At 39.8% G+C, this 27,928-nt stretch overlaps 1 protein-coding gene across 1 annotated transcript; it reads left to right on the forward strand.

The window, feature by feature from the left end:
* The first annotated feature begins 570 nt into the window (after positions 1-570).
* LOC146138343 (headcase protein homolog) lies at positions 571-27,040 on the forward strand. The gene is made up of 13 exons (XM_083393321.1): positions 571-991; positions 1,882-1,991; positions 2,639-2,747; positions 7,450-7,596; positions 9,895-10,027; positions 10,497-10,625; positions 11,002-11,791; positions 12,389-12,508; positions 13,047-13,166; positions 13,915-14,031; positions 19,389-19,509; positions 23,325-23,396; positions 23,948-27,040. Exons 1-13 carry the CDS (start codon positions 901-903, stop codon positions 24,091-24,093), a joined length of 2,205 nt encoding a protein of 734 aa, XP_083249447.1. The 5' UTR covers positions 571-900; the 3' UTR covers positions 24,094-27,040.
* The last annotated feature ends 888 nt before the right edge of the window (positions 27,041-27,928 follow it).

A 27,928-nucleotide genomic window follows, 5' to 3' on the forward strand; every position in this document is an offset into this window, starting at 1 on the left:
CAGCCAAGCACCTAACTAATGATGAAAATACACTAATTTATTTTACCTTGTGTAGCAAAATGTTTATGAAAAACAATCTGGTAATCTATACCGGGATAAAAGATAACCAATATAGTTACTAGTAGTACAATTACTTAACATAGGATTTGTAGCGCCGGTAATGCTTTTCTTATTGCACGGTTGTCGGTTATATTTCAGACGTTTCTCACCAACTGGAATGCAACAATATTCATCAGGCCACGCATTCGATGCGTGCAAAGTTTATTAGCGGTCAAATACCAACACGCCCCCTTTTTGCTCCGGGAAAGGATTGCTTTTTTCGAGCAACGACGACTTGAAAATGAGAGCTGATTGAAAACATGGACAAGCTTTAAAAGAGAGGACCTCTTTCGTCCCCATGCGCGCCGGGAGAGCTACCGCACTCAAATAAACGCAACTCGGAAGAGTAAAAATAAGCGGAGCAGACTGGGCGTCAGAATTCACGATTGGCTAGCGGTAGTTCCGCGGCGCATAAGAGAGAAACAAAGTTTTTCTCTTCGGTTATGGCGCTAACAGTCGAAGCACGTAAACAACTTCGTGGACGGCATGGGCTGGCGGCGGCATGGCAAGGAACGTTCTGGAAAATTAGAGCCATTTAATCGCCAACTGTGGTTAACTTATTGTTAAAAATATAATGTGCTGCCTTTTTGTATGTGCTCTGATATTGGTTGTTGTGTGTGCAGCTTATGTAAAGTAAATAAGTGAGACTGAAAAACACTGAACGCCTTTGCCTGTCAACTAGCTTGACAGCGGTTTGCAATTAAGCAGCAGTCCGGATCAATCCTTTATTGCCCAGTGCAGTTTTCGTAGGGATTTTCTACAAAGTTCAGCCGGGTTCGAAGCAAATGAACAGTCAACACGATGCCGGGAAAAAGAATCCGAAAGGACAGCGAAAAGTCGATTTGCAGTAGCAGTGGAACCCTCAGTGGACCAGAGATGTCGTCTGGAAGTGGTCAGTGTACATTAATTTTTGAGAAGAGTAATCGGCAATGAGCAGTAATACATGTGTGCTAATTTTAGGTAACTTCTGATAAATGGGGGTTAAATTATACATCCTTGGCTTGGCTTGTATATCCACACAAACATTTGGGATTATAGGATGCTTAAAGCTTATCTCGATTTGGAATTTTTGCTTCATTACAATGTCTGGCGCTCTTTCACTATTGTACGTAAAAATTAATAATAAAAAAAATTTTCTTCAAATGCCGCATACCACAACACATATTGTTTGGGTTAGGGTGCGGGTTAGCGTTTGGTTGAGGGCGGGTCAAGTTATTATTAATAATAAACATAATATTACTTGACCCACCCTCATCCAAACGTTAACCCGCACCCTAACCCAAACAATATGCGTTGTGGTATGCGGTATTATTATTATTTTTTTTTTGCATAACTTTTCACGTACAATAGTGAAAGAGCGCCCAATGTCTTGCATTACTGCAATTTTTGCATTTTTATAATTTGTATTAAGTGCAGTTGTGCGCCGACTTTTACTCCCTGACCTCTCTGTGTTTGGCTAAAAAATGTGTACTAAAATTAAGTCTCCTAAAAATAAATTCACCAGACCCTAAATCAAAAATAAGCACTGGTCTTGAATGTTTCCAAGAAAACTCTTTAGACTTGTGGTGTTAACCCTATTTCATTAATTAGGAAGCCTTTAAAATTTGTTGCATTTAAATGTGTTCTAAACTTGAATTGCTTGTAGATGTCTTAAAATTATTTTGTCATCTTCTTGTTTATGAATAACCTTTCAAGTTGAGGAGTCAGAGTGTTTAATCATAGTTTAGTTTAGAGATGGTTTTGTTTTTTCTGTATCTTTTACCAAGACCAATTTTGATCTAGGAGGAGGTAGTAGCTCTGGGTCAGTAGATAGCGAATGTGAAGACATGAAGCCATGTTGTTTTCCGAATGGATGCCCACAGGGCGAGAATGCTGCAACAGAAATGTCTATGGTAATATTGTTTTTTATATATGGATATTAAGATCTTTCCAAAACATTTTTGCCTTAATATTGCTGTAAATTTCGGAACACACTTGCTAACTTAAGGCCTAAAAATGTGTGGATTTATAGTTACAAAAAAAAATGCTTTGCTCTGAGTTCTGACCCTAAAACAGTCAGTAAGTATTTTGTCAGTTTTATAGTGTTGAATGTTAAACAGTAAAAAAATGTAATAACCCTTTTAGAAATTACACTGCAAAGTCAACTAAGTTGCAAATTGACTGAAAAAGTATGTTGTAATTATGCTGGCACAAGTTGAGTTGATGGTATCAATATTAGATTGATATATATGCTGCAATATGTGACTTTTAATTGTTTGGGTAAAATAGATTTAATGCCAACAGTAGCAAAATATTTTAAATGGTGACCTCCTAAAACATGCAAAGATAGCATGTCAGCAAAGCCGTTTTTAATTATGAGGCTTGTTTTTGGTTTGCCCTATTTGCTGTTAGTATATAATTCTTCAATATTTTTTGAGAGAGGATATTTTTAACTACCTAAAAATCTGTAATAGAAACAGCATGATAAGACTTGCTTAGATAGCGCCAGTAAACAACCCATGTTAAGTGCATCCTTATTTAATGAGTGATATTTCTGCAGATGGTAAAAGTGATATGCAGCTTCGATGCTTGTCCTGTAAGTCCTTACATGCATGCTGAATGCTTTGCTGCATGGGAGGAAGGAATTCTCAGCTACTTGCGATCTCATGGTATGTATCGTGTTGTGTATTTTACACTCTCAAACTTGTTTGGGACCCGATAGTCAAATTATAGAAATATGTTAATATTTATTTATTGGGCTACTGGTTTTAATTGCTGAAATGTGTATCACTGTTTTGACAGAATTTTTTATGTTTTTAGAGAAAATGTATGTGGTAATTGCACTTCTTATAACAAATGTAGTTACATGTAAATTTTGAAGAAATAGTCACAGTTGTAAAATAAGATACTTATACTTTCTGTCCACATTTTATGAAAAGTGTGAGCCATGCAGTGTTGTCTATTGGCCGTTATTAGGTGATTTTCGGCTAAATGATTTTACGCCCCATAAAATTTTCTCTACAATCTGCGATTAAATATTTAGTCCCTATTTGGATGTTGCAGGTGCTTATATTCGTCACAATGTACTGTCACACTGCTGCTTACTTTTCGCCCTTAACTAGTCTCTTGCTAACCCCACTTTCGTGGACAGTAAAGCCATCCATCATGTAACAACCAAGTACGCAGCAGCCCGTCATAAACAACTACACCCGAATACGATTTCGAGCACTACGCGCGTCCTTACTTCGAGCTCTGCGCACCCGACGCGAAAAGCCACGTGGTACCTTGGTCGCGGCAAAAACAGAAGGCGGCTGCTTTACGTGACTGACAGCATGCCTCGCTAGACGCGAGATTGGCGTGTGTTGTTGTTATTGTGGCTCGGGTTTTTTGTCGCTCCCTAGCCAATTAAAAAGATACGGAAGCCCCGTCAAGTGTTTTCAATGTATAAAAATCGTTCTTGTTTGCTTTTGAACCAAGAGTGTTTTATAATATGCTTTTAAGGGTATATGCAAATTGATGGCTAAATTATAGTGTTATAGCTCATTTAGAAAATCTCCTTGAGATTTGTCACACAGCCGTACGCAAGTTTTTATTAACATTCAACCTTGGTTACCACAGAAAACATTTAAATTTCTGCTTCAGTCGCAGAAACCGACTATGTTTTGTAAGGCTGTTATACAAATTTGAGAGATTGTTTCAGTGTTTTAAAACACCTTGGAAACACACTGCCTACGTTAACGCGTACATTTCTGCAATTTGCATTTACTTCGGGCCGCTGCCTGTTTCCCAGTTACATGATGTTTACGTCTTTGCCAATTACTTGACAATGAAGTCACGGCGTTCGCTATTCGAGTCGATGATGTTGTTGTTGAACCGTTTATTACCCTCGCCCGTGGCGAACGTGCGGTCAAGCACAACCTTTCTCAACTTGATCCCAACTTACAGATAAGATGCAAATTCAACCTGGCAAATGCCGTACGGTGATGCGGATTAATCATAGTAGTTTTTTTTTTTTTGACCATTTATTGTTTCAATTTAATAATTCGGTTATGTACTTGTATTTTGGTTTCTGTATGCTTCGGCTGAGTTAACACTGTTTTAAAGTGAAGTGCTGTTAACACCTCCCCTCTTCATCTTTATAGAAGGACTATGACACTCCCAAACAATTTTGAAATGTGTTTACCTATATTTTATAGTTGTTCTTTCGCGGTGTTGGTTAGTTTAATATTAATAATATCATGCAACAATTAGTGGGGTTTGTTGTGCAATACTCCTGGTAATGTTATAGTCCCAATTCAATAGAAGTTTCGCCGATTTACATACCTGCAATAAATATCGTTTTTGCTCAACTGACAGTATTTATGTGTTGTGTTGGCTTACAAATATCCGTTTTTATAAAACTTTCTCTTCCTAAGTTATTATATGCCTTTTAGATAATGTTGAGTTGGTACAACAATCTTGTTTCCTAAACAGAATTATACAAAAATTATAATGTCAAAATTACAATATAAAAAATTGTGCAATTCCTAAACTCTTGAAAGGTTTTGGAAAGGTGAACATGGTGTGGTTTTTATATTGGTTATTATAACATCCATATATTTCAACTGAGTAATTTTCTAATAATTCACGGTTTTGATCTGGGCCAGTCGGTCATTTTTAAAGGTACCTGATCAAATGAAATGTTTTCCAACAAATTCGTTTTTTTAGTTCGGTATGCAGCAGACGTTTCACACCTTTAAATTTAACTGGCGTCCAATTGTTTGCCATTCCAGTCTGAACGAATAAACGAATAATTCCAGGTAGGCAGAGCTGTGCCTGTTTATGTTTCCTTTACATGGAGATTGCAGCAGAAGCTCACGTCAGGCCGTCGGTAATTCTTCGCGCGCTCTCTCTGTTCAAACCCGGCACTGCGAACGATGAACCCGCCTGACCCCGAGACATTGCCGCGACGAACCCGTTTGACACCGGCTACGTCACGCAAAACGCCGGTAGCATCGGCCAACAAAAGCTCGGCTCGCCCGTTCTGCAGAGTTGGCTGGCTGCCAAAGCGAGCTAAGACGGAACAGTTTGGACCCGCTTGGCCTCGCGCCAGAAAAACACGCTCCTTGCCCAGCTAACGCGAAATCGATTAGTTTCGCTCACGTGTTGCACAGCTGATGCTGGCGACCCATTAAAAGCGGTTCACAAGAGTTCAATTGTTATAATCCTCGTCTAAAGGTGCCCAGTAATTTATACGCCGAGTCCATTTTGGAAATCTACGTAAAAAAACGGATGTGGAAGGTTTCATCACTCTTGTTAATATGCAAACCTTAGGATTTGCAGCTTGCGAATTTACTTCTCTCACTGTGATTTAGTTGTCATTGCGTCATTGTCTGTTAAAAGTTAGATTTACTGTTATTTTCTAATGTTTTAAACTCTTTGAAAGCTGTATTATGTCTGCCTTTTTTAACAGAAAAACACATTATAGCAGGAAGTGGAAAAACAAATAGCAGATCTTTGTTATTTCTCGAATTGTTTGTACATCGCGCCTCGTCAGCGTTTTGTGCTTTTCAAGACTGCTTGCCGCAGAGTATTTGGGTATTCCAATTTGAACAGTCTATTAAGGCGTGGGTTAGAACAATAAAATGCGGCCTTGCGGCAAAAATGTGTCAAAGGCGCCCAAAACCGCCTACCCATGAAGATATTTTTGTTCGCTCACACCATCCAGTTTTATTTGTTTATTCAAGTCGACGCCTTTTGCACAAACTTTTGCAATGCATTTCTGCTAAAAAAAATGACCCAATTGTTTTCATTCTTGATTTAACCGGTTTATCTATTGGTGCGGTAGTTCCTGTAGGTTTCGTTCAACTTTTTAGAAACTCAAACCTTGACCTTGTATATCTCTTGTTTTGTGTTTGCAACTAAACCGAAGTTTTACCGAAACTTTTTCTATGGTGATTTAGATATTTATAGAACGATTGCTAACGCTGCATTGCCGCATAACAATGAACAGCGAATTACGCCCATGGCCTGTTAACTTGCGAGACGATTCAATGGCTTATTTTTAGATTTCGTGGTAAGAGTCATGCTAGGGTTGTGGCTAATTCTGTTCTGATTTCTGTCACAGTTGCAAATGTTGTTGCAATCTGCAAAGCAGCAGCCGATAATATCGAACAAGTTAACTTCAAGGTACCAGCAGAACCCCTTTTTAAGCGACATGTTTGTGACAGCAGGAGTCAACCGAGTTCCCATATAAGCCATATGGTCGTGTAATGAGGAGCATTGGTAAACACATTTAACGCGCACTTGAAACCAAAATTGACTTGTTTTTCAGTTTTGCTTAGTCTGCGCTTTCCTTGGTCTGCCCAACCGATAAAACATAAGATCGTAAAGTGAACTTATTACGTGATAGCCAAAGTCACTTTAGGATTTTGAACGCATTAACATCTCTTGGAAAGATAACGCCATTACAAGTTGTAAAACGTTTTAAGCTTGGTCTGTCTGTTTGCCTCCGGACGTATTAAACGGATTATTATTGCCCCATTATTACGTGATGTTTCGCACGAGGTGCTTCGGTTGATGATGCAATGTTGACGTCACCACGGCTGGTCATGTGATTTCGACTTTTTGTCATGTGATTTCGACTTTTTATCCTGGTCAGCGGTCGCAGTTTAATTAATGGGAAATGTGAGCTGTACATCTTGCTAACTGGATTGCTTGGTTTCAACTCTGTTTTTCTCTTTTAATAAACCGCTACTTATCATTTTACTGCCTTTTCAATACAACGCTTTGCCTAATGTTGCTGCTCTATCGATTGTATGGTGTTTTTTGTAGGTTTTGTTAGGAAGGAATAATTCTGTACATTAAATGGTTTTAGTAAGCCAACAGCATTCAGAAAGTATTTTAGCTGGCGAATAAACGTTTTGTATTAATTTTTCGCCATTGCTACTTTAATTTGGTTAAAAAACGAATATACCCTGCGAAAGTTTTCTGAGAATTGTTTTTTGCCAATTATTTTGACCATTACAACTTGTTAATATTTGTGATAATAATTTCAGCAACAATCAGTTTAATATCTATTCATTACAAATTAATGAATACATACATATTGCCCTAACAATGTCGCCAATTATAAACGAAAAGCCAACTAATGGTAGAAAGTAAAATCTGGCCCAATTTCCATGGTTTTGCGCTTGCTAAAATTATATTATACTGCCGCCGTCCCCGTAATATAATATGCATACCTACCGTTTTTTTTTATAGCATTACCTTTATTTCATGAATCTGAAAGATTTTGTTATCACAAAGAAGGCGACTACGTGTTGTAGGTCGTGCCATCAGACTACAGGCATGACGTTGAAATAACTCTCCTTTCCAATTGTTGTTGAGCAGGCCGCGCTCGCAGCTGGTCTGAGAAGCAACGACGCCAAAACCTGTGGACCAAGCGCGGCTACGACCTGGCCTATCGCGCCTGCATCTGCAAGTGTAAGCACGGCCATCTGCGCAAGGACATCTACTGCCAGCCGCAGCCCAGCAACGGTAAGGGAGGCGTTTTGGAAAGTTTTTTTTTGTTCATCGCGCAGTTTCTCACGCCGTTTTCACCCCCTCTATTGACCAGACAAAAAATCACTTAATTATTTTAAAACACTTACTAAATTGACTGGCTTTTTTAGCAAGTGTGGAAGCGCTCGGCCTATTCCTAACCGGTTTCTTTCGTATTTTTTTAGTGTTGTTTTGTTTAAACTATTTCGAAACCACACCAACCGCGAATGGTTGGAAAAGGTCTTGTTTTCTGTTGTGGTGGACATACAAACGTCTTGCGTAATTGGCATGACCTGATAACTATTGAAAAAATATATAGTTCACTTCTTGATAAATTGCTCAACCGGACCAAGTACATACTATTTGCAACGTTAAAACAGAATCCCGCGCTTTTTGTTTTTCTGAACGTGTTAGTATTGCCCAATTAGCCACAAATTTACGGAATATAGTGTCGATACCACAATTTGCCATTTTACCTTTGAATCACAATGCATTGATTCCTGAAGTTATAAAATATATGATAAATACTGTTGGTGGCCGTTTTTTGTTTGGTGACAATTTTGAGTTGTAGAGTCGTGCGCTAAGCTTCGTACAATTAGCGGAAATCCGTACCACCGGGAACGGCCTATGGGAATCAACGTACATCTGAAACCAGACACCCTAGCACTGTTTCTACTATTCTGACAACAACGGATAAAATAGCTCAGCGTTGACAAAAAACAACAGAGCGTCAATGGAGCGCACCACAATGGCATTGACGTCACGCTTTTGCTATCCGGTTTCTCGTCTGTTATTTCGCTGTATAGCTGTATAGCTGTCTGTTGTGTTGTGTTGTGTATTGCTTAGCTGGGAGAGCCGACAGGCCGCCGGTGTGAATTTCCAGGCACTGTCCTTGTTTGGCTCTGCAAGCGCTGTTCACAAGGTCTGTGGGGACTCCCCTCCCTTGCGTCATTGCTAACATGCATACATTGCTAACAAGCATACGGCAATGTTAAGGCGTCTTATTTCCTCTTGCCTGTTTTTTTATTTTTTTGGACGACTGAATCCCGGTTTAGGTCGTCTGGTTTGGGTCTTGCCTGTTTGCTGTTCGTACAAGCTTTATAAAAGCGTTCAGTCAGTAGCTGCTCAAGTTGTCATTTAAAAGGTCCAAAAAGAACCAAAAGGTTAAAAATAATACTACGACAACTGTATTTAAAAGACCCCGAAGCTACATCAAAATCAGCATCATCTCTTCTGCTAAAAAAAGTAAAGCTGCCTGATTGCAATTCACAAAGTTAACTTCGCCCCAGTTTATAACAAGTTCTTTATCTCGCACACGATTTTCTGTTTGGTCGCCATAATTTTCAAGTAGAACGTTGACAAGTTTCAACTCACACACAGCGTTTCGTGTGAGCGCTATGTTCGTCCCGTCTGTATATTGGTGCAAGAATGGCGCGTCAAACCACAAGACATTAACGGGCCACTTTCCTTTACTAGACTTTATAAACTGGTCCCAATGTGTCCATTTTGTGTAGGAAACCGAAAAGTATTTGTCGCCAGGGTTATTCTAGCTTAAATATCGTTTACTTGGTAAGTTTGGATTAACTTTTATGTGGTGATATTATTCTGAAACTTTGCTAACTTTAAACAAATCACGTGTCGAACCAAAATCACAGATTTGTATCACTGTTTGAAACGTTGTACGTGGAGAAAATGTTTTGTCGAACGTATTAATCGGAGTTTCATAACATTGACCCAAAAGACCTTTTTACTCGATACAGCAATACGTGAGTTTCTGCTTAGACTGATCAATGATAAGGGTGGCGTTCAAACAGCATTAGTAATATTGTAACGCTTGTGAAAAAGCGAAAGTGTATGATACTTAAAGTTTGTGACCTTGGTTACAATCACATATTGTGTAACATCAACAATGCGAAATGTTTTTCGTTTCGAGTCAACGATTCGCTCGGGACTAAAATTTACTGAATACAACAAATTGACAGTAAAGTTCAGTTTGCACCTTCATTTCGGTTTCAGGATTTCGTTCAAACGTTTTTCCAACATATCGAGTTATTCAGTTGAAATCAATCTAGGCTCAAATTAGTTTCTGGACTGTCCGGTTTTTATTTTTGGATTTTTTTGCTCTTTTCTATTGCACTTATTGTTGATACTTAAATATAGTATCTACTTGCGCCGTGTAAACTAATAAAACAAAATTGAGTTAACTTTTTTGGGCATTGTATAATGAAATCACTTTCTAAAAAAGTTTTCCGATTCCTGTTAACGTAAATAAAAAATGTGTTTTTTTTATTACAGGTTTGAACGGCGATGAAGCTCCAGATTTCGCCAAGAAGAAGAATCGCAAAAAGCATAAGGACCTTCCTTCTCTTGGCGCTGGCAAATACGCCATGTTGACCGAAAAAAGCAAGTCGAAGCCCATTCCGGACAAGTGAGCAAATTCGTTCTTTATCGTCTTTGTTATGCTTCTTAAATGGTTCCGGGCTTCGGCCTTTAATGCGGTAAGTCGAATTCAATGACCTGAAAAGATTGTCCTGAGAATTGTATATTCGGCTTGCAGGTGCGTTAGTGCAAACAGAGTAAAGTCTCTTTAACAGCATTACTTAAAACTTTATCAATAGTGCATTTAAAAGCGAAACTCAATTGTTTTGGACGTTTCCCGCAAATTACATGCATGGTTTCCAACGTACTTTAAATTGCACCAATTATTTTTTTATTTGTTTTTTTATGTGAACGTGGTTATATACCTGGATAAACACTGCCCTCCCATATGCATATGGTGTATTATTCTATCTTAAATAAATATCGATAACTGAGGTCTGTATTCTTCACTGGCCATGTTAATTTGCGATGTACTTCCTTTTGTAAATGTTTTTTTTAAATGGTCAACAATTTTCTAGCAACAACTGTCGCATCCGTCACCACTCAACCAGTTCCACGATGTCGGTCGACCAGGGTTACAACAGCGCTTCACCCAGCACCACTGATATGAGCCCCTACATGTTTTCGCCCCCTTCGCAGCACCACAGGTCAGTGTGCGAAACCTTGTTGGTTTATTAGCTGCTTTTAAGTTGTATTGTACTAAGATTTAAATGTGTTTTTTACGTTTGAAACAGAATAAAGAGAATTTCCTCCACACAGACCAAGTTTTTTCTCACGTTTTATAAAAGACTTAAGTATTTTACGACCTGTCGTTCGTTTTCAAATATATTTTGGGGCTCCCGAAAGGTTTCAAAGACATGTTTAACTGGAGCAGATACAATAAAAAGCAGCAGAAATAGACAAAATCACATGTCGCAATGGGGAAATCTTTTACCCTAAAAGTCCAAATCAATGACAGTTAGGCCCTTTTTTGCGAAAATGAGTCGAATTTATTTTTCGTTTTTAAATTGAATCAATTTTCAGATCTATGTTCAACTTTCACCCGTCGCAAATCCGTGGCCAGGGTGGCCTAGGCTTCTCTAACGGCTTTCACGCTCCCTCCACCTCACCGCTACCCGAAATCCCTGACGACGTCCTGCAGTTGCTCAGCCCGCAGACCACCCCCTCGCCCACATCCACCGATATGTCACCCCCACCCGGGGTCTTTTCGCCGCCCCTGTCACCCCAAGGTCCCTCGGGGCCGACTGGGGCGGCCAGGAGTTACCCGGGCGCCATCCGGGACGTAGAGCTGTCCGAAATCCAGCGCGTTTTCCCGAAGGCGGCCGAGAACCAGCGTCCTTGCACCGAAGGCGACATTCTGGCCATGACGCAGCTCATCGACAACCTGTGGCGAAACGGCTCGGCCAATCAGCGGCTCGACGCCAACGCCACGCCCACCCCGTCGATCCCGGTGCCGCAAAACCAGTACTCGGAGAGCGCTTACCCCTACGTGTTCGACCCCAGCCCCCTACCGCCCCAGCAAAGCGATATGCGCTCCTTCTCGATGCCCAAGCAGCTCGCCAACGGATTTCTACAGCAGCCCGGCGCCGGTTCCTTCCCGGGACAGCCCCCGGAGCGATACCCACAGCAGCAGATCGGCGCCGAGCAGGAGGCCTGGCACAAGATGATGGCGTCACACCGTCGTGACGTCATCAACGCGCACGAGCACGCCCCTTTCGGCGCGCTGCGTCATAAGGAGCAGAAGGACGCGGAGAAGCGCGAGATGAACAAGTACATCCTGAGCATGATGACGTCGGAGGAGAAAAGATCACAGGTCAGAAGGCTGTCCAATACTTTTGGTGTTTACTACAGGGGTGGCTAATACGCGACACGCGTGCAAATTGTGACATTCAACCTAATAAAAATGGCATGCAAGTCTTCCAAAAAATCCTAATTTGTAATACAGCCAATTGCCATTGTTTATTCACAATAACAATCACAATGGCAATCGCTAAATCATGTGAAAAGTGACTATACCAGTTTGAATAAGTTTGGCCCCAACACCATCGTGGTATCTGACATCCATAATCACATATTGATTTGACGTCATGTACAGCGGTATTGTATTTGTATAAACCTTTTTTTATCCACGAAAGAAACTAAAAGTATTGCGCTAAATGAACGTATGATGCCACAATGCAGCCTGTGATGTCATAAAGTGGCGCTTTGTCGGCAATAACAACTTTAAATAAAAAATAATAGCAACTGCAGAACGTGATTTGCAGCTAAAAAACAGCAAAGGGCACAGTTAGCGTTTGTCGTCATCTAACGTCCGGTCGACCTTTCGCGCCAACCACCTGGCTCGCGGTCCAGACAAAGCGCGACATTCAAACGTCCCGCCGATTGTGACGTCAGAATTGCCTAAATGCAGGTAATCTCGATCCCGAACGAGCAGTACGGCGCGAACGGACAGCCCCAGCACACTGAGATACGATTGGTGCCGATGCGATCAACAACCTTCAAAAAGCGATACGACTTCTCCGCTTTTCAGGTAAGGTAGCTCTTGACTTGTGCAAGTGTACTACCAAGGGTCGAAACTCGAAAACCTCCCTTGGGACTTGCCTGTAGCTGTGACCTATTACTCCGAAAAGTCATCAACTATCGGACATAATTTTATAGAAATCAGGCCGATTTATTGTCAGCATGTTTTCGTTAATTCTATCCACAAGGGATTTGTAATACTTGTAGCCTCAAAGCGCCACGTTTGTACTAGCTTGTCTTGGCAACTCTAAATCAGGTCGAATACTTTATTATAAACCCCTTGTTTTATCAAAGGTTGCATCAAAGCAAAGCTAACTTTATTGTTTACCCCGCCTATTTGTATAGCTTTTCGCGTTTTCGTTTGTTATGTTTGCCGAATAATATTTCATTAATTTAAACCCTTTGAAATAAACTCCTAGCCCGCTCAACGCACTTCTGCAACAAAAGAGCTAAATTTGTCCCATTATTGTCCAGTCGTTGTGCCTTTAAAACCGCCGTGTGCATTTTAGTGTCACAAGCTCTAATAAGTCGTTGCTTTCTTTCCACAGAAGGTGCTTCCCCGTCAGCACGTCAACCCGTATCGCATTAAGATGGAGGGCGAGGGATATGGAAGCGACGACCTGCGCAACTTTATCCTGGCCAGTCTCAGTCTGGTCAAGTGCGCTCAGGTAATTATTTGCTTCTCGACATTTGAGGCAGCGATTTCGGCCGCGAAGACTAAGTTGTTTTTTGTATTCATTCGAACGATTTCGTCGTCTATAATGGCTTCTTATTATTGGTCACTTTAATCCAACCAAATAACTATAAAAGTTTGTAAAAAAATAAACAAATTATCGTTTTGCTCGGCGATTTTTTTTATTGTTTTCCACCCGAACTCTTCACGGTTAAATATAACAACCATAGTCTTACCCAAAGTTCTACAGGCTGATTTTTCTAGGGTTACCAGTACACCCCTCTTATAATTTATTGTGTCAGTCACATTTTTCTTAATCTTATTTTATTTGCGAAGTAGTTGCTCTGACAGAACGAACTAAACCACTATATACAGCAAAACGACATGCCTTTTGTTTTCATTGCTTCGCCTGACCATACACGAGGGTTGTGTTTGAGGAAGTAGTTTTCTAAATTTGGCAATAGCTGAAAATAAATTTACGTGCATAAGATAGTTCAACAACAAACTTCTAACCTGCTTTCAATGCACAGCTATGCTAACCGAACTCACTCATTATACCCGAGAAGATTTGTTTTTATGAACTAATAACTGTTTTAACTTATAAAATGGAAGAAAAAGCGACGATGAAAGCGCAAAGCTCAAAACGTTTCAAAGCCGGGAAGATCTAGTTGTTTTATTGGGAGCGCCAGCAACTCTACAAAAAATAATTAATTTAACCCGTCAAATTTTGTGTTATTTTTTAGATGAATTGCGTTGTGTGTGGCACCGACATGCCGATCTACGACCACTTCCCACTGGTGGATGGCACCATGTTTCTCAGTCCAGTATGCAACGGCAAGACCGAAAAGAATTGCTTCAAGGTTTGTGCATTTATTTTGCACAATCAAACGACGCGATAGTAGATCGGCCAGTGAAAACGTACTGACAAACAACAGTTGCTTTCAATGCGACTGCTTTTTAGTCGTATTTCCGCCTTCGACAGATAACATGGTCGTGAAAAGGCGTCCCAGTTCCCACGTTTTTTTACTTTGTGGGATGTTTACAGATTAACAAATACATCTGAGCCTTTTTAAACACGGAAATATATTTGGGTTTACATTGAAAGGCCCAGTGAGTAATTTTATAGAAATGGTAGCATTCGGTGTTGGGCTAATACGCTATTAATACAGGGTGGGCCAAACGTAGGCTTACAGTTATTCCACAGCGTTGGCCTGGAAGAACAGGTAGCATTGAATGGCCACCATGCTCACCTGACCTGACACTAATGGTTTTGTTATTTGGGAGTGTTATAAAGAACAAGGTGTATGAGAAGAATCAAGAACCCCAAATCAATAAATTTACTTTTAGACCCAAACCTTACTTTTTATATATGTACGCCTACTTTTGTCCCACTCTATATAATGGTGTTACAAGTTCGCCTAAACTAACAAATGCCCAAACTACTTTTGTCCTTCAAAATGTCATCCGCTCCAAATCATTCCTGCATTTTGTCACGTACCTCGTTTGGCGCACCTCAAAACGCCAAACGTCGCCAAGATACAGACGTGCAGAATGCCAGCACGGCCTGAAAAAAACAATCCGTCTGTGCTCAATCGCTCTGTTTTCCCACCGCATAAAAACGTGTTCGGGTGAATTTATTTTTTTGCGACCAGACCAACAACAACAATAAAACTTCTGCCGCGCCGCGCACAATCGCTTTACCACGCTCTCTCATCCAAGCGCCGCGCCTCCCGTTTTTCTCTTTTTTTGGTCGCTGTGACGGAAGCGTGACGTCATTTCCGACTGGCTTTGCAGCAGCAGCGCGGTCTCCAAAAAAACAATGCATGGGCTCAGTTGCAAACAGCGCGTGTTTAAGCGCAGACGCTACGCGTGCGCGCCACCGTCCCTAATTGCAAGCGACAGAGCCTGAATAAATTCGAATGGCGCGTCACAGGGACGCGTCTTGTCAACTGTCGTCACTCGTCACAGTGCAGGCCTGCTGGTTAAGTTTATATGAATCACTGACAACCTACGGTGTAAGGAACAAGGTTGATGTCGTTTAATGCAGAATGCACCTCTGCTCGGTTCACTTTGCAAAACGCAAGACATAGTTAACTTTTGTGCATTGACGATGACCGATATTGTTATAGCAACTTACGATGCCTCATTATAGCTCTTCATTATGCTAAGAATAACTTTGGCGTCTCAAAGTGAAGCCTTCTGATCGATAAGTTCCTAACTCAAATTTAGTCATACAAACACATTTAATTGTTTTAATATATCACCTGATAAACAGTGACTTACGACGAATTGGCGGATACAACTTTTTGGTAACGAATAGAAATTAAAAAAAAAAATATATATATAGTGTTGTGGATAGTAACTCCGGTAATTCTACTATTTATTTTCAAGTCTTTTAATCTGAATAACTAGACTATTTTGCAAAATTGTGTGTGAATTTAATTTGTTGAAGTAATTCATCTTAAGCAGCAACCTGTATAAATATGCGGCCTTATTGCTGGTTTGGGCGGCGTATGATGTCCATCTTTTTTTAGTTTCTGAAACAAAACTATGTTTTTTTTTATCTCGCAGTCTGCTGGAATTTTAACACGAGCCTTAAAATTGTTTAGTCTGCGAACAAATGTAAATTAATAAATCTTTCATCGACCAATCGGTTTGACAATGAAAATATCTTTTTAATAGTGCTGAATATACCAGTTTTTGTCTGCTTCTGCACACACTTGTAATGTTTAACTTAGTACGATACTGTCCTTTGCATTAGAATTGACATTTGCATATCAAATGGTATAGAAAAACTGCTTCATGTGTGACATTTTATGTGGGGATGTGCTGCTCGCGACTCCTTAAAACGTGTTGCCACAAGACCCCACCAGCAATCTGCCGTCCTAAGGTACGCTAATGCGCTGCACCTGGCCATTTGCGCAGCAAATTTCGATTCTCATGCATTTGCACGATCAGCTATCTGTTAAGGTTAGGTAACAAATTTGACCAGATTATACGGAGAGACTTTTTAAATAAAATACGTACTTCGTTCATATTCAATTAAAATTTGTACAATTTACAAAATCCATGACTCTAACTTAGCTTTAAAATATATTTGCCCAAAACCAAACATCTGTTCACTGTTCCAGCAAAAAAAATTGGTTAAGAGAACACACTGGTCGTGGTCGTGACCCTTCATTGGTCTTGCCCCTCTGTTCAATCATTTTAGTGCCAATCAGCAGCAAAATGGCTAAGTTCACGAAAGAAAGTGACCCATGTTTTGCATTTAAGAGCAAAAAGACGCGTCGTCGCCTTCCCCTGACACGCCCCCAAAACTCCCCTGTTCCCTTCGGGCGTACGTGACTTCTATTAATATTTCATACCTAGCCTTGCACAGGCAGGGAGCCAAAATCACTGAAGCCTCACTCCTGTAGCTGTAAGGCTTTCCGGAAATGTTGGGCAAGTCCACGCGGCCGCAAAACTGCGCTCGGTGACTTAAATTAAACAGCGAGCCCGGATGTGGGCAACTGATTGCGAATCTGGCTCCGCAGACTGTTTCGCCTTGCTTTTCAAACATGGTTATCTGCTAATTCTCTGCTGTAGTTGCAGAAGTATATTTTGAGAGAGCGTCGGAGAAATCGCACTGTTTTTCGGATGATTAAACAAAAGCTTAGATCACGTGTGGGCAACCTGGGGCCCACAAAGGCTGCCCACCCCTATTTTAAATAACTAGGTATTCATCCTAGTCTCTTTAGTAAAGGTAGCGAATTAACTCTAACATTACAACCAAGTTTTGTTCACTGAATCTCCACTCATAAAACAAAAACAAATAATTAAAGGCCTAATTAAGTAGTCACTGGCGTTCCAGTTTTTTGGTCACCGAAATTCCGATGCTGCCGCCTCTGCGCCAATACGTGTGGTGAATTTCCCGGTTATTCCCCGTTTGGGGCAACTGGATCAGCCCTAATCGAGTGGGTGTGTTTTGCGGAATGAGGAACTGCGTGTTGTCCCGGAACAAACATGAACGAGTTGTTGTTGCCTTGTCGGGGAATTGCCGCATACTTTAGCTTGCTGCTGCAATTGCTGTTTGTGTTGCTGCTGCTGCTGTTTGCACTTACTAGTTGTATTAAATGTCCTCATCGTCCAAACTTTAAAATTATTGCTGTTATTTTTAATAATAACCTTATTTTCGCATATTGTTTTATTAAAAAGGATTTTAAACAGTTTTTTTTTCTCAAACTGTAGACGAAGTTACCCTCTGATGAAAAACCCTGATACACACACTGCAAAGTTATAATTTGCTTTGTTATAAAAATCTGATTTTGACAAAACATATTATGCTAGATTTAAATGTATTTTAACCTATTAATATTTTGTAATTCTAACTTGAATTGCCTGTTGGCAATGTTACGCGAACTGAAAAAAGTGCACAATATGACATTCCTAATGGAGTAGAAGCTACTTTGGATTTGACCGATTTTGAAAAAAAGATGAATGAAACCTGTTTTTTAACGTGCATCATAAAGCCGTTTACCGTGACAAATTATTGTAAAGGTGTTTTTTCAAACATGGTTAGCTGCTAATTCTCTGCTGTAGTTGCAGAAGTATATTTTGAGAGACCGTCGGAGAAATCGCACTGTTTTTCGGATGATTAAACAAAAGCTTAGATCACGTGTGGGCAACCTGGGGCCCACCTTTTTTCGCAAATGAGAAAAGGCTGCCCACCCCTATTTTAAATAACAGCGACCCTAGGTATTCATCCTAGTCTCTTTAGTAAAGGTAGCGAATTAGCTCTAACATTACAACCAAGTTTTGTTCACTGAATCTCCACTCATAAAACAAAAACAAATAATTAAAGGCCTAATTAAGTAGTCACTGGCGTTCCAGTTTTTTGGTCACCGAAATTCCGATGCTGCCGCCTCTGCGCCAATACGTGTGGTGAATTTCCCGGTTATTCCCCGTTTGGGGCAACTGGATCAGCCCTAATCGAGTGGGTGTGTTTTGCGGAATGAGGAACTGTGTGTTGTCCCGGAACAAACATGAACGAGTTGTTGTTGCCGTGTCGGGGAATTGCCGCATACTTTAGCTTGCTGCTGCAATTGCTGTTTGTGTTGCTGCTGCTGCTGTTTGCACTTACTAGTTGTATTAAATTTCCAAATCGCCCAAACTTTAAAATTATTGCTGTTATTTTTAATTATAACCTTATTTTCGCATATTGTTTTATTAAAAAGGATTTTAAACAGTTTTTTTTTTCTCAAACTGTAGACGAAGTTACCCTCTGATGAAAAACCCTGATACACACACTGCACAGTTATAATTTGCTTTGTTATAAAAATCTGATTTTGACAAAACATATACTAGATTTAAATGTATTTTAACCTATTAACATTTTGCAATTCTAACTTGAATTGCCTTTTGGCAATGTTATGCGAACTGCAAAAGTGCACAATATAACATTCCTAATGGGGTAGAAGCTACTTTGGATTTGGCCGATTTTGAAAAAAAGATAAATGAAACCTGTTTTTTAACGTGCATCATAAAGCGGTTTACCATGACAAATTGTTTAAAAGTGTTTTACCACCCCTAGCGTTCGGAGATATCTACACTAGTATGAATGCCAATATTGACAACGCCTATTGAACGTAGTGTATGTAGCCCCCATCGAGCGCTTTTCAATTGGGAGTAAATATTAGGATTTCCCAGAAAAGCGTTCAGTCGTTTACATTCGCAGGAGCCTTGAGGTTTTACGGTCAGCTACTTGTTTCGTGCTAAGTGGATCTTTGGTGCTCTCTAGCGGACATTTTTACCTAGCCACCAGAGACTTTTTTCCTAAAATCGTTTCAATATTATCGACCTGTTTGTTTCACAACGTTGTTAACAAAATTTATGTAGACATAGTCAAGCTTTTTAAGTGATTAATATTACAACTGTAAATTTAGCGCCAGGCAATGTTGTCGCAAACATATTTAGGGATACTCTTACTTAATTTTAATTGTTACAGTTATATAGTAAGCACCACTATACTCTTAATTGGTGTACATACACTTAAATCATTTTTTTACCAAAACTAGTGGAAAAAGTTTGCGCTATTTTTGAAACTACATTAATAACAATAAATCCACAACTATACACTTTTGGTACCCTGTCCATGTCATAGAGTTGCCTCAAAAACGTTCAAGCTTGCTTCGTGCTTGTAAAGCTTTTCGATATGCCAAATTATTGTTTTTTTTTGCAGATTAAAGTGGAGGGAAAGCACGAGTTTGTGCATGCGGCGTGCACGCGCTGCTTGGAGGGATTGCACACGATCGTATGCAGGTTGTGCGACGCCAGGTGGGAGGGAACCCACCATCAGCTGGGTAAGCGGCTTTTTGTTATCATCATTTTCCACAACTCGCAATATCCCGACCTCCTCGTTTAGTGGTCACCAAACTTAGCACGCACCAAATGCAGCCCGAGGCTTAAGTTCCCATAAAGCTAATATACGAAATATTCTACACATACGAGAATATTTTTAGAAATATTTTATGATGAAAATCAACACAAAATGTTAAAAATAAACTGAACGATAATCCATAATGCTCAAAGCAGTTTTTTGTTGAATTTAGTTCCTAATTCCTGCATTTACCGATATTCAAGTTCATACAGTTCGACACGAAATGCTGTACCCGGCCCGAGTTTGCCAATCCTACATTTATTTGGCCCGCGATCGTCAGGCCCAACTGTTGTCTGACTCTTTTTTTAAAAAAGCTCAAATACCCCTGGTCTAGTTCTACAAGCGGTCTTATTTTTTTGGCGTGTTCGAGACCAGGTAGTTGGCGAGAATACCGTAAATTTATATTTTACCTTTCGGGTACGGTTTTTACACTATCCGGCTGCTTTGGCGGTCATGTAGTATGTTAACGGTAAACTGTTGCGTATTTTGGACAGTTTTGGCGCGATTGCTGTGTTGTGTTGTAATGTCGTCGGTATCAGGGCGCTATGCGTATCATGCGACCGGAATAAATGTGAAACGTATCCCTCTCTAGTGGCGATAACAACTTCTCGAGCTTGACCTTATTGTTGTAAAACCTTAAAATGGAGAGTGACTTACCAGGGGTTAGACTCAGCACTTTCGTCGCGTGCAAATTATACCTATTTTTGCCTTACAAATTACGAAACAAATTAGCCTTTTCAATCCATACGTACCAAAATCGTTCTAAAAATTATTAATTTTCGTTGTTTTTTTTGTCGATATAAATATTTTTTCTAAAAATTATTAATTTGCGTTGTTTTTTTTGTCGATATAAATATTTTTTTCAAAGCACGGCTTGCATTCGTAATACGATTTTAAACCCGCTAGATGGAGCTGCAGGGTTATTTTATTTTCTTAACCCAATACTACTTTGCTATAATTTGAGCAGTTCAATGTCTTGTTTCACTACCACCTTAATTGTCAAAACGAACATTCCTTAATTAACACCCGCATATTTTTCATTGCCAGTAGAACAATTTATTGGACCATTATTTCATGTACCACCGCTATTGTGCGTGTAAAAACAAATCCCTTTATAACAAGTAATCCGGCTAGTGTTTCTATGAATATCGCTTTCGTGCGTTTAAAAATAAAACCCAAATAAAGTCGAATAATTTCGAACCGCCAAAGGCTAAGTGTTTCCGCTTAACCGACAGGTCTGGGAGAAAAAATGCCGAATCGACCGCCCTACAAAAGGCCAGCTTACTTCCTGGAGATAAAATAACAGAGGTCTTTGACCGCATTAGACTGTGCGAATAAGGCGTGCAGTGGGAGTGCCTGGCGATTTTCTAGTTAAAAAAAACTGCACTCGACTTCGGCGCAGAGAGGCCAACAAACTAAAAAAGAACGCCCAAAGAGCAAACAATGGCCGTACCATGTCAGAGTGTTATGCCAGTGACGACACAGTTTGAATGTAAACAAGAATCTTCGTTGGCGAATCGCCAGCGCTCCAAATATGGTCGCATCGTCGTCGAGTGCCATATACCTACGCGTTGAAGCTTGTTGTGGCAAGGTTCGTTTCAAACTTCAAACAACACAGTCGCCTAATCTATGACATGGCAGGTTTACGATAATTGCTGACCCATTGGGTCGGTTAGACAAGGCCGCTAACTCTTATTTATGCAAAAGGTTCCAGTTGTTTGTTTCAATGCTTACCTAGAAAGGGAGCTGTTCGGCGTTAATAACTATTTGTTGTGAAAACAACAATACGCGCCATCCGCGTTTAAACTAGTTTTCTATTAACTTAGAGCAGTGTTCTCCAACCTTTTTTGGTTTGGTGAACCCTTAAAGTTGTTGTGACGAACTTATGCACCCTGTTGACTTAAAAGGTAAATTGAGACAAAAATCAATATAAAAAATCATTCTGCATATCAATATCATCATGTTAATTTAACCAAGCGGAGCTGCCGAATACCGTCGGTGAGAGTTCGATTATGTCTGCAGGCTGCTTTGCGAGTACTATTGCATGTCACAAAACAGCATTTAAACAAACCTGAGAACAAAAGAGCACTCAAACAAACTTATGTCCAATACTACTGGTTTATTAAAATTTTGTGAAGCACCTTTGTATACCTTTTTGTACTGGTGCATCCCATGCCTATTTTGGTGCACCCTAGGGTACACCGTGCACACGTTGAAGATCACTAACTTAGATCGAAACATGTTGTATTCTTGAGAAGGCCTTAGCGCAAATCTGCTGTAACATTGCTTTGGCCGCAGCCTTACATGGCCGAACACAATCGTTAACCCAACGTGGTTGATTTGGCCTAACAAGGAAGCACACGCTTGAACGAACGATTTGGGAGTACTAGCGGGACAAAACCGCCGCTGTTAGAGTTTATTGGTATGTTAGAGCCGCTTCGCTTTGTCAGTTCACAGTATGCTAACTTCAAAAAAAAATTACACACATGAAAGCAACCACATAGTTTTAAACCTTTGTTTTTTTCTCAATTCCTCTTCATGTACCCGTGTTTACTTAGGAATTATAAATACAGTTAAATATAAAATGTATTTATTTAGATAAATACATCCTAGAAGGGCAAATAATACTGTTGTTTTTTATCTCACGATTATGTACTTATCAGCAGGTTTCGTTTTAAAACCTATACACAGATTTAAAAGCATGCATTTTACCAAAATTTCGCAACCAGCTGACAAATAACAGACCTATATTTAAATCAGGTTCCTCTGGCAATATATATTATTTTCTACCAACGTTTCGGCTTACTATCCGGCAAGCCTTCTTGTTGGCTTTGTGTGTCCCTAAAGAAGGCTTGCCAGATAGTAAGCCGAAACGTTGGTAGAAAATAATATATATTGCCAGAGGAACCTGTTTTAAATATACTATGCCTGGTAGCAACAGCATATTTAACAGACCTATGTTAGACATTAAATCTTCCCATTTCGGTTAAAATTAGCCATCGCGGCCGCTGATTTCCTATGGGTCGGGCGAGAATCTTACGTCTGCTGTGCGAAAATCTCTCCATATTTAGGCATGTCATTGCATGGTTCACTGGTGGTGATATAAAATCGTAAACGCAACTCTTATCGTATGGTACATTTCCTTTACTGCCAAATGCGTTGTGTGTTGTAAGTAACAACGACACTACTTCAATAAGTTAACAGGAGTATAAACTTATTTCAGTCATCAAAAAAGTTTTACACGCCAGACAAATGGCGTTTTTGTTTCTTTAATCCAGTGATTCTCAACCTTTTATGATTTACGGCACCCCTTAATATCATAAATAGATTTTGGGCACCCCGACTGGAAATTTCGTAGAATATTTTACTTAAATGTCACTATAAATGGAACTGGAACAACACAATCAACTTAAAACATGTAGGACAATGTCGTTTGATACGATGGTCTCTAATCGTACACATGGTGTATCAAGAAGCTTGCCAATTGAGCAAAAAATCTTTTAAAATTATTTAAATTCTCAAATACCTATCGACACCCTTGAGCATAAGAAATGGTCCGCGGCACCCCGGTTGAGAACCACTGCTTTAATCTGTTTCTGTGTGTGGTGTAAAAATGTTGCGCAAGGTAAGGACAACACTTGAGTTTACAGAATATTATAAGTAACGTCTTGGCTAAACACAGAAGCACGGTTAATTTCAATCAAGTACAAATCTGCTAACAGGCTTTTTCTTTATTAGGTACGCTCTACATGTACGACATCTTTGCGGCCAACCCGTGCTGCCAGCGCCGTCTCTGCTGCAAAGGTTGCGGTGAGTTTATCTAAAATTACACATTCAAAAAACAAAAAAAAATCGCGGTTGCCAAAGTGCAATGCAAGTGGCTTTGTTGCCAAATCTAAAAAGAACGCTTCAAAGCAATTAAAAAATGGACTGCGATCCACTGGCGATATTTGTGGGTTTATAATTAATTTGCTACCGCTTTATAGCTGTGGCTTATTTATGTTGTGTAATATTGTGCCTAAAAATTGTTATTTCGACGATTTTCGTTGTGATGTATAGGTTTTTAAAACGCCACGAGACCCTCGGTATTTAGTGCTTTGTCCTCTGAAACAATCTGTGTTAGACTCCTATTCAATTTATTTTTGCGCATCTTTGCAAACATTGAACAACGAAATAACATAAAAAAGAACACAAATGACAGCGAAGGTACCTTTCGGTCATCGAGTTGAGCTGCCCACATGTATACCCAGAAAGAACGCGTGACCTGTCGTTCTGTAAAGCTTTTTAACCTTCTAACTCTGTTTGCAAACCATAAAAACAGCGTTGATCATTTTTTCAAACCGTTGTTTTCCCCATTTTAGGATCGGTGGTCGTGGACATCCGAAGCGGTCTCAAGTTTTACAGCGACTACAGCAAACAGCAGACCTGTCCTCAGTGCGGACGCGCCGACCATCACTTCATACACCCGGCTGACTCCTACCAACTCATGGGTCTCGTGCTGTCCTAAACGGCGTGACGTCACCATTGATGACGTACGACACTGCCCGTGTGTTTCTTTGTTAGTCGCTGCTTTGGCGATGCGATTCTCTTTGAGTTCAAAAGATAAATTTATCCCTATTGATTTTGTTTGCAGTAACGGTCAACACAGTCCTTCGTGTTAATGTTCTGTTTTTTTTATTCTACGTCGAACAACTCATTTGTGTATAATTCGTCTGCCCTCTATATTGCAGAGTTTTAACCTGACACCATCATTTTTTTCTATTTGGCCTTAATTTTATCATGAATCGCTCTCAGCTTTTTGATTACCCAATTCTGCGCTTTAAAACGTTAGGTTTATCTTTTGTTTGCGCTTGATTTAGTAGGATGAATTTTTCTCGATTTCCCCAAAAATCTTGTAACGCAAATCAGTCGCTTAAAAGTTTCAACTATTTTTTTTTAGAGTTCTAAGTTTCATTCCTCTTAGGGAGTCCCGCCGTTTCGTTTGTTAAACGTTTTTGTTGTGGTTGTTAGCGTTGCTGTTGTGTACTTGGCGCCCCTATGTTCCCATAAGCAAGTGTACATGCCAAAAACGGATAGGCCGAGAGCCCCCAAAGCAAAAAACCTAAGCCCTGGCTGTGCACCGATCAGTCCCAGCCGCATTTCTTCTTCGGCGGATCTGGCCTGTACAGAACAATTTTGCTACCCTACCTTAGCGCTGTAGTATACGCTCGCTGTTGCTAACGCAGAGTGGTGTTGCCCGTCTTTGCGCTTTGCCGCTGTTTTTTGTCGTTCTCGAAAGTAAGCAACCAAATCGCGATCTTGTTAACCCTTTTGAAAAACGTATAACCAGTTTCGCTTTGGGGCAAAGTAACGTAGCAAAGTTACCCATTTGGCCGTGTGGTAAAATCACGGGCAGAGTCGCTTGCTTTGCGAATGTGTACACTATAACAAGGTGCTATAATGTAGGTTTTCTTTTTAGTTAGGCGTATATACGTCATGAGCCCGTATTACTTTTTTGCTGTAAACTTTGTTCAGTTTTCGTTATTATTACCACCAGTCCTCCCAAAGGCTCTTTTCAGACCAAATAAGCGCCACCTCTTATAAAAAATACAGCGATATGCCTATTCGGTTGCTCATGCAGCCAAACCATGAGGTTGTTAAACGTCTTTAATAAAATGTCCATATTATGTGCGCCAATCTACGAAAAACCCAAAGTTTGCATTCCGTTTCGCTTAGATGTTAAGTTCGATGTAAAGTTTCTTGGCCTTGCGTTTTAGGCCGCCCGACCGATAAATTGATAAAGAATTCTACCTGTTTGTATTGCGGTGTAACAGTAATAATTGTAAAATTATCGGCTGCACGTTATGCAGTTAGAGTGGTAACTTTTACAGCCGCGTGTAAAATGTATGCATTTTTGCCGTTGTAGACCGTTTGTAGGTAATTGCTATAGTCAATTTTGCTCTCGCCCAAGCCGACAATTGACGTCATACCTTTCGCGTCATTGCGGCGATTTTTGTTATTAAATGCAGTTCTGTCACGCAGCGTCGTAGTTACTGTACAATGTACATTATGTGTGCAACAGCGAGCTTGAAGGGGTGTGTTGCTAGTTTGCCCCCCCGCCCCCCTATTATCCGCGCGAGTGAATCGTCCCCCGTGTACATTTTGAAACTTCGATGTAAATATCGATAGAACTGGCCCTTCGATTGGTGTGTCAAAGGTGTTCTACACGACAATGATAAGTGTCCTAACTTTTCCCTCGTGAATGAATTGCGTGTTTCTGCACTTTAAACAAGTGGCTCTCAAACTTTTGAATGGGAACCCGTTTTGCTCCTACCGGAGAAATTGAAGACCCAAACAATTTTTGAAACAAGTTAAATTGAAAAAGATCAACGTTTAATTATTGCCATTTGTATTTAAGTCGCTCCTCACGCAAACTAACTATCTGTACACAAGCTGAAAAGACTTATTATCATTAACGCTCAATGAGAAGGGTGTGCTCTGACAAATCACCCAGTAATAAAATTAAAATGATGTTGACCTTAAAAACTTCCTGGCCTGGGTTTGAGAACCACTGCTATATATGGATACTTATTTGTCGTTTCCATTCGAGCTTGATTTCGCACCCTCGTGTACAATTGTAATTATGTTGCTATTCTTGATTGACTTATCATTTCTGCCGTCTTTGAACGGTTTCGGAATCTGCTGTACAAACGACGCCTTGTGTTGTAAAGCGCTTCTCGGCAAACGTAGTCCGTTTTGATTCCCTAAAAATAATTATTCAGTGGCCTTATTTTAGCGTTATCGCCACCACGCAGCTCTAGTTAATAGTAATGCATTTTTTCTGTGAATCTACACTGGTTTCGAGCTATAACGTAACTTAAAAATGAGATTTTTTGCTTGACATTTTTAACGTGTAGCTCGAGCCGTATGTAAATGCTCAGCAGCCGATCAACGTAAAAACGCGCTGTTGAAAACGCAGCGCTAAACCCCTGTACTACCGGTAGTTATAAACCCTATCCAATTTATGGGAAAAAGTGAATTCCAAACCGATTTGCTAAGGCGTTTTTCGTTTCTTTCAATGAAGTGTTTTGACGTAATGTATTTTGGCTTATACAGTTAGAATAATGATGAGTTGTGTTCTATTCGTCGCCGGTGGGAGTCGTTTTCTCTGCGTTTTGCCGACTTGCTTATTTTTGTTGATAGGAAATAACGGTAACAAACACTTGCCGGTGTGTTTTTTTAGACGAACGTGTATGCAATGCAGTCCTAGACGAAATGTTACTCACAGTGTTTCTCAACCTTTTTTGCGGCGAGCCCATTACTAAGCGACGCAATTGCCTTCGCTATTTTTTTGTAAGCGAGATATAAGACATTGAATAAAACTAATAATTCAAATTTATATAAAATTAGCCATGCCTTAGTTGGTGTCCCAACCAAATTTAACGGTGAAACCAAATATTGGTTAGCAACCCACAGGTTGAGAAACACTCATTTAGTATGTAAGCTTAGTTCTTAACGCTCTTCGGTGGAATTTGAATGGACTAATTAATTAGCAATTTCCGAAAGGTATTTCAAAATAGGTTTTAAAGCAAGCTTCAAGGGGCAAATGTTTACAAGTTTATTTGGGCTAAACAGCTAGATGTTTGGATCTTTGTAATATTTCTTGATTACTTTAAAAGTGTTGTAGTCAGAATAATAGCCAAGCCAATTAGCAACCAAAATGTTGTTGTTAAAACGTATTGTTTTACGCAATTTATATTAAAACTCTCATTCAGGGGCACACTAAGAATTTTATGCTACAGAAAAACTAATTATGTTCAATAATAAAGCAACAAAGCGCCAAGAAATGCATTTGTTTTAATTTATTTGGTTGAATTTTAGGAGACTTGACTCATTGGACTTGTAAAAGGTCCACACGTTTTTTTCTGGTTTCTGCTGAACTTGGATTTTGTAATATTGAAAGTTTAAGATTATTGTGTTTTTGATCCATAAAACCTGATGATTACATCCATGATTATACGTTTGGTATCAGTAATATACCGCCCTAGACGTCGTAAAAACTTAATTGCTGGCTCATTTCCATTATCTAAAGCCGTTATGAGTTTTGGTATACTGGTCCTTTTATTATTTATAAACCCAAAGAACAATTACAACTCGCTAATTACCCTAATTTGTCGTGTCACATTAGCTGTACTGCCAATCCTCATTAGCCTACCTGATAACCCACTACGAGATGCATTATTAAAATTAATCTGCCACCTGGTGTAAGTGTTTACAGCAAAACCCTATTGCCTTGCCTGTGAAGTTTTCTCAACAATTGTTTGTTTAATTATGAGTATTTATTTTTTTATTTTCTTTGAAGT

The sequence above is a fragment of the Ascidiella aspersa genome, chromosome 7 (genome assembly GCF_963924565.1).
Source record: "Ascidiella aspersa chromosome 7, kaAscAspe10.2, whole genome shotgun sequence".
Classification (NCBI taxonomy): Eukaryota; Metazoa; Chordata; class Ascidiacea; order Phlebobranchia; family Ascidiidae; genus Ascidiella; species Ascidiella aspersa.

Excerpts from the sequence above, each read along its gene's own strand:
- LOC146138343 (XM_083393321.1), top strand. The coding sequence starts at position 901 with ATGCCGGGAAAAAGAATCCGAAAGGACAGCGAAAAGTCGATTTGCAGT. Across the intron at positions 992-1,881 it reads AGAGATGTCGTCTGGAAGTG|GAGGAGGTAGTAGCTCTGGG; the intron begins GTCAGTGTACAT and ends ATTTTGATCTAG. Across the intron at positions 12,509-13,046 it reads ACGACTTCTCCGCTTTTCAG|AAGGTGCTTCCCCGTCAGCA; the intron begins GTAAGGTAGCTC and ends TTCTTTCCACAG.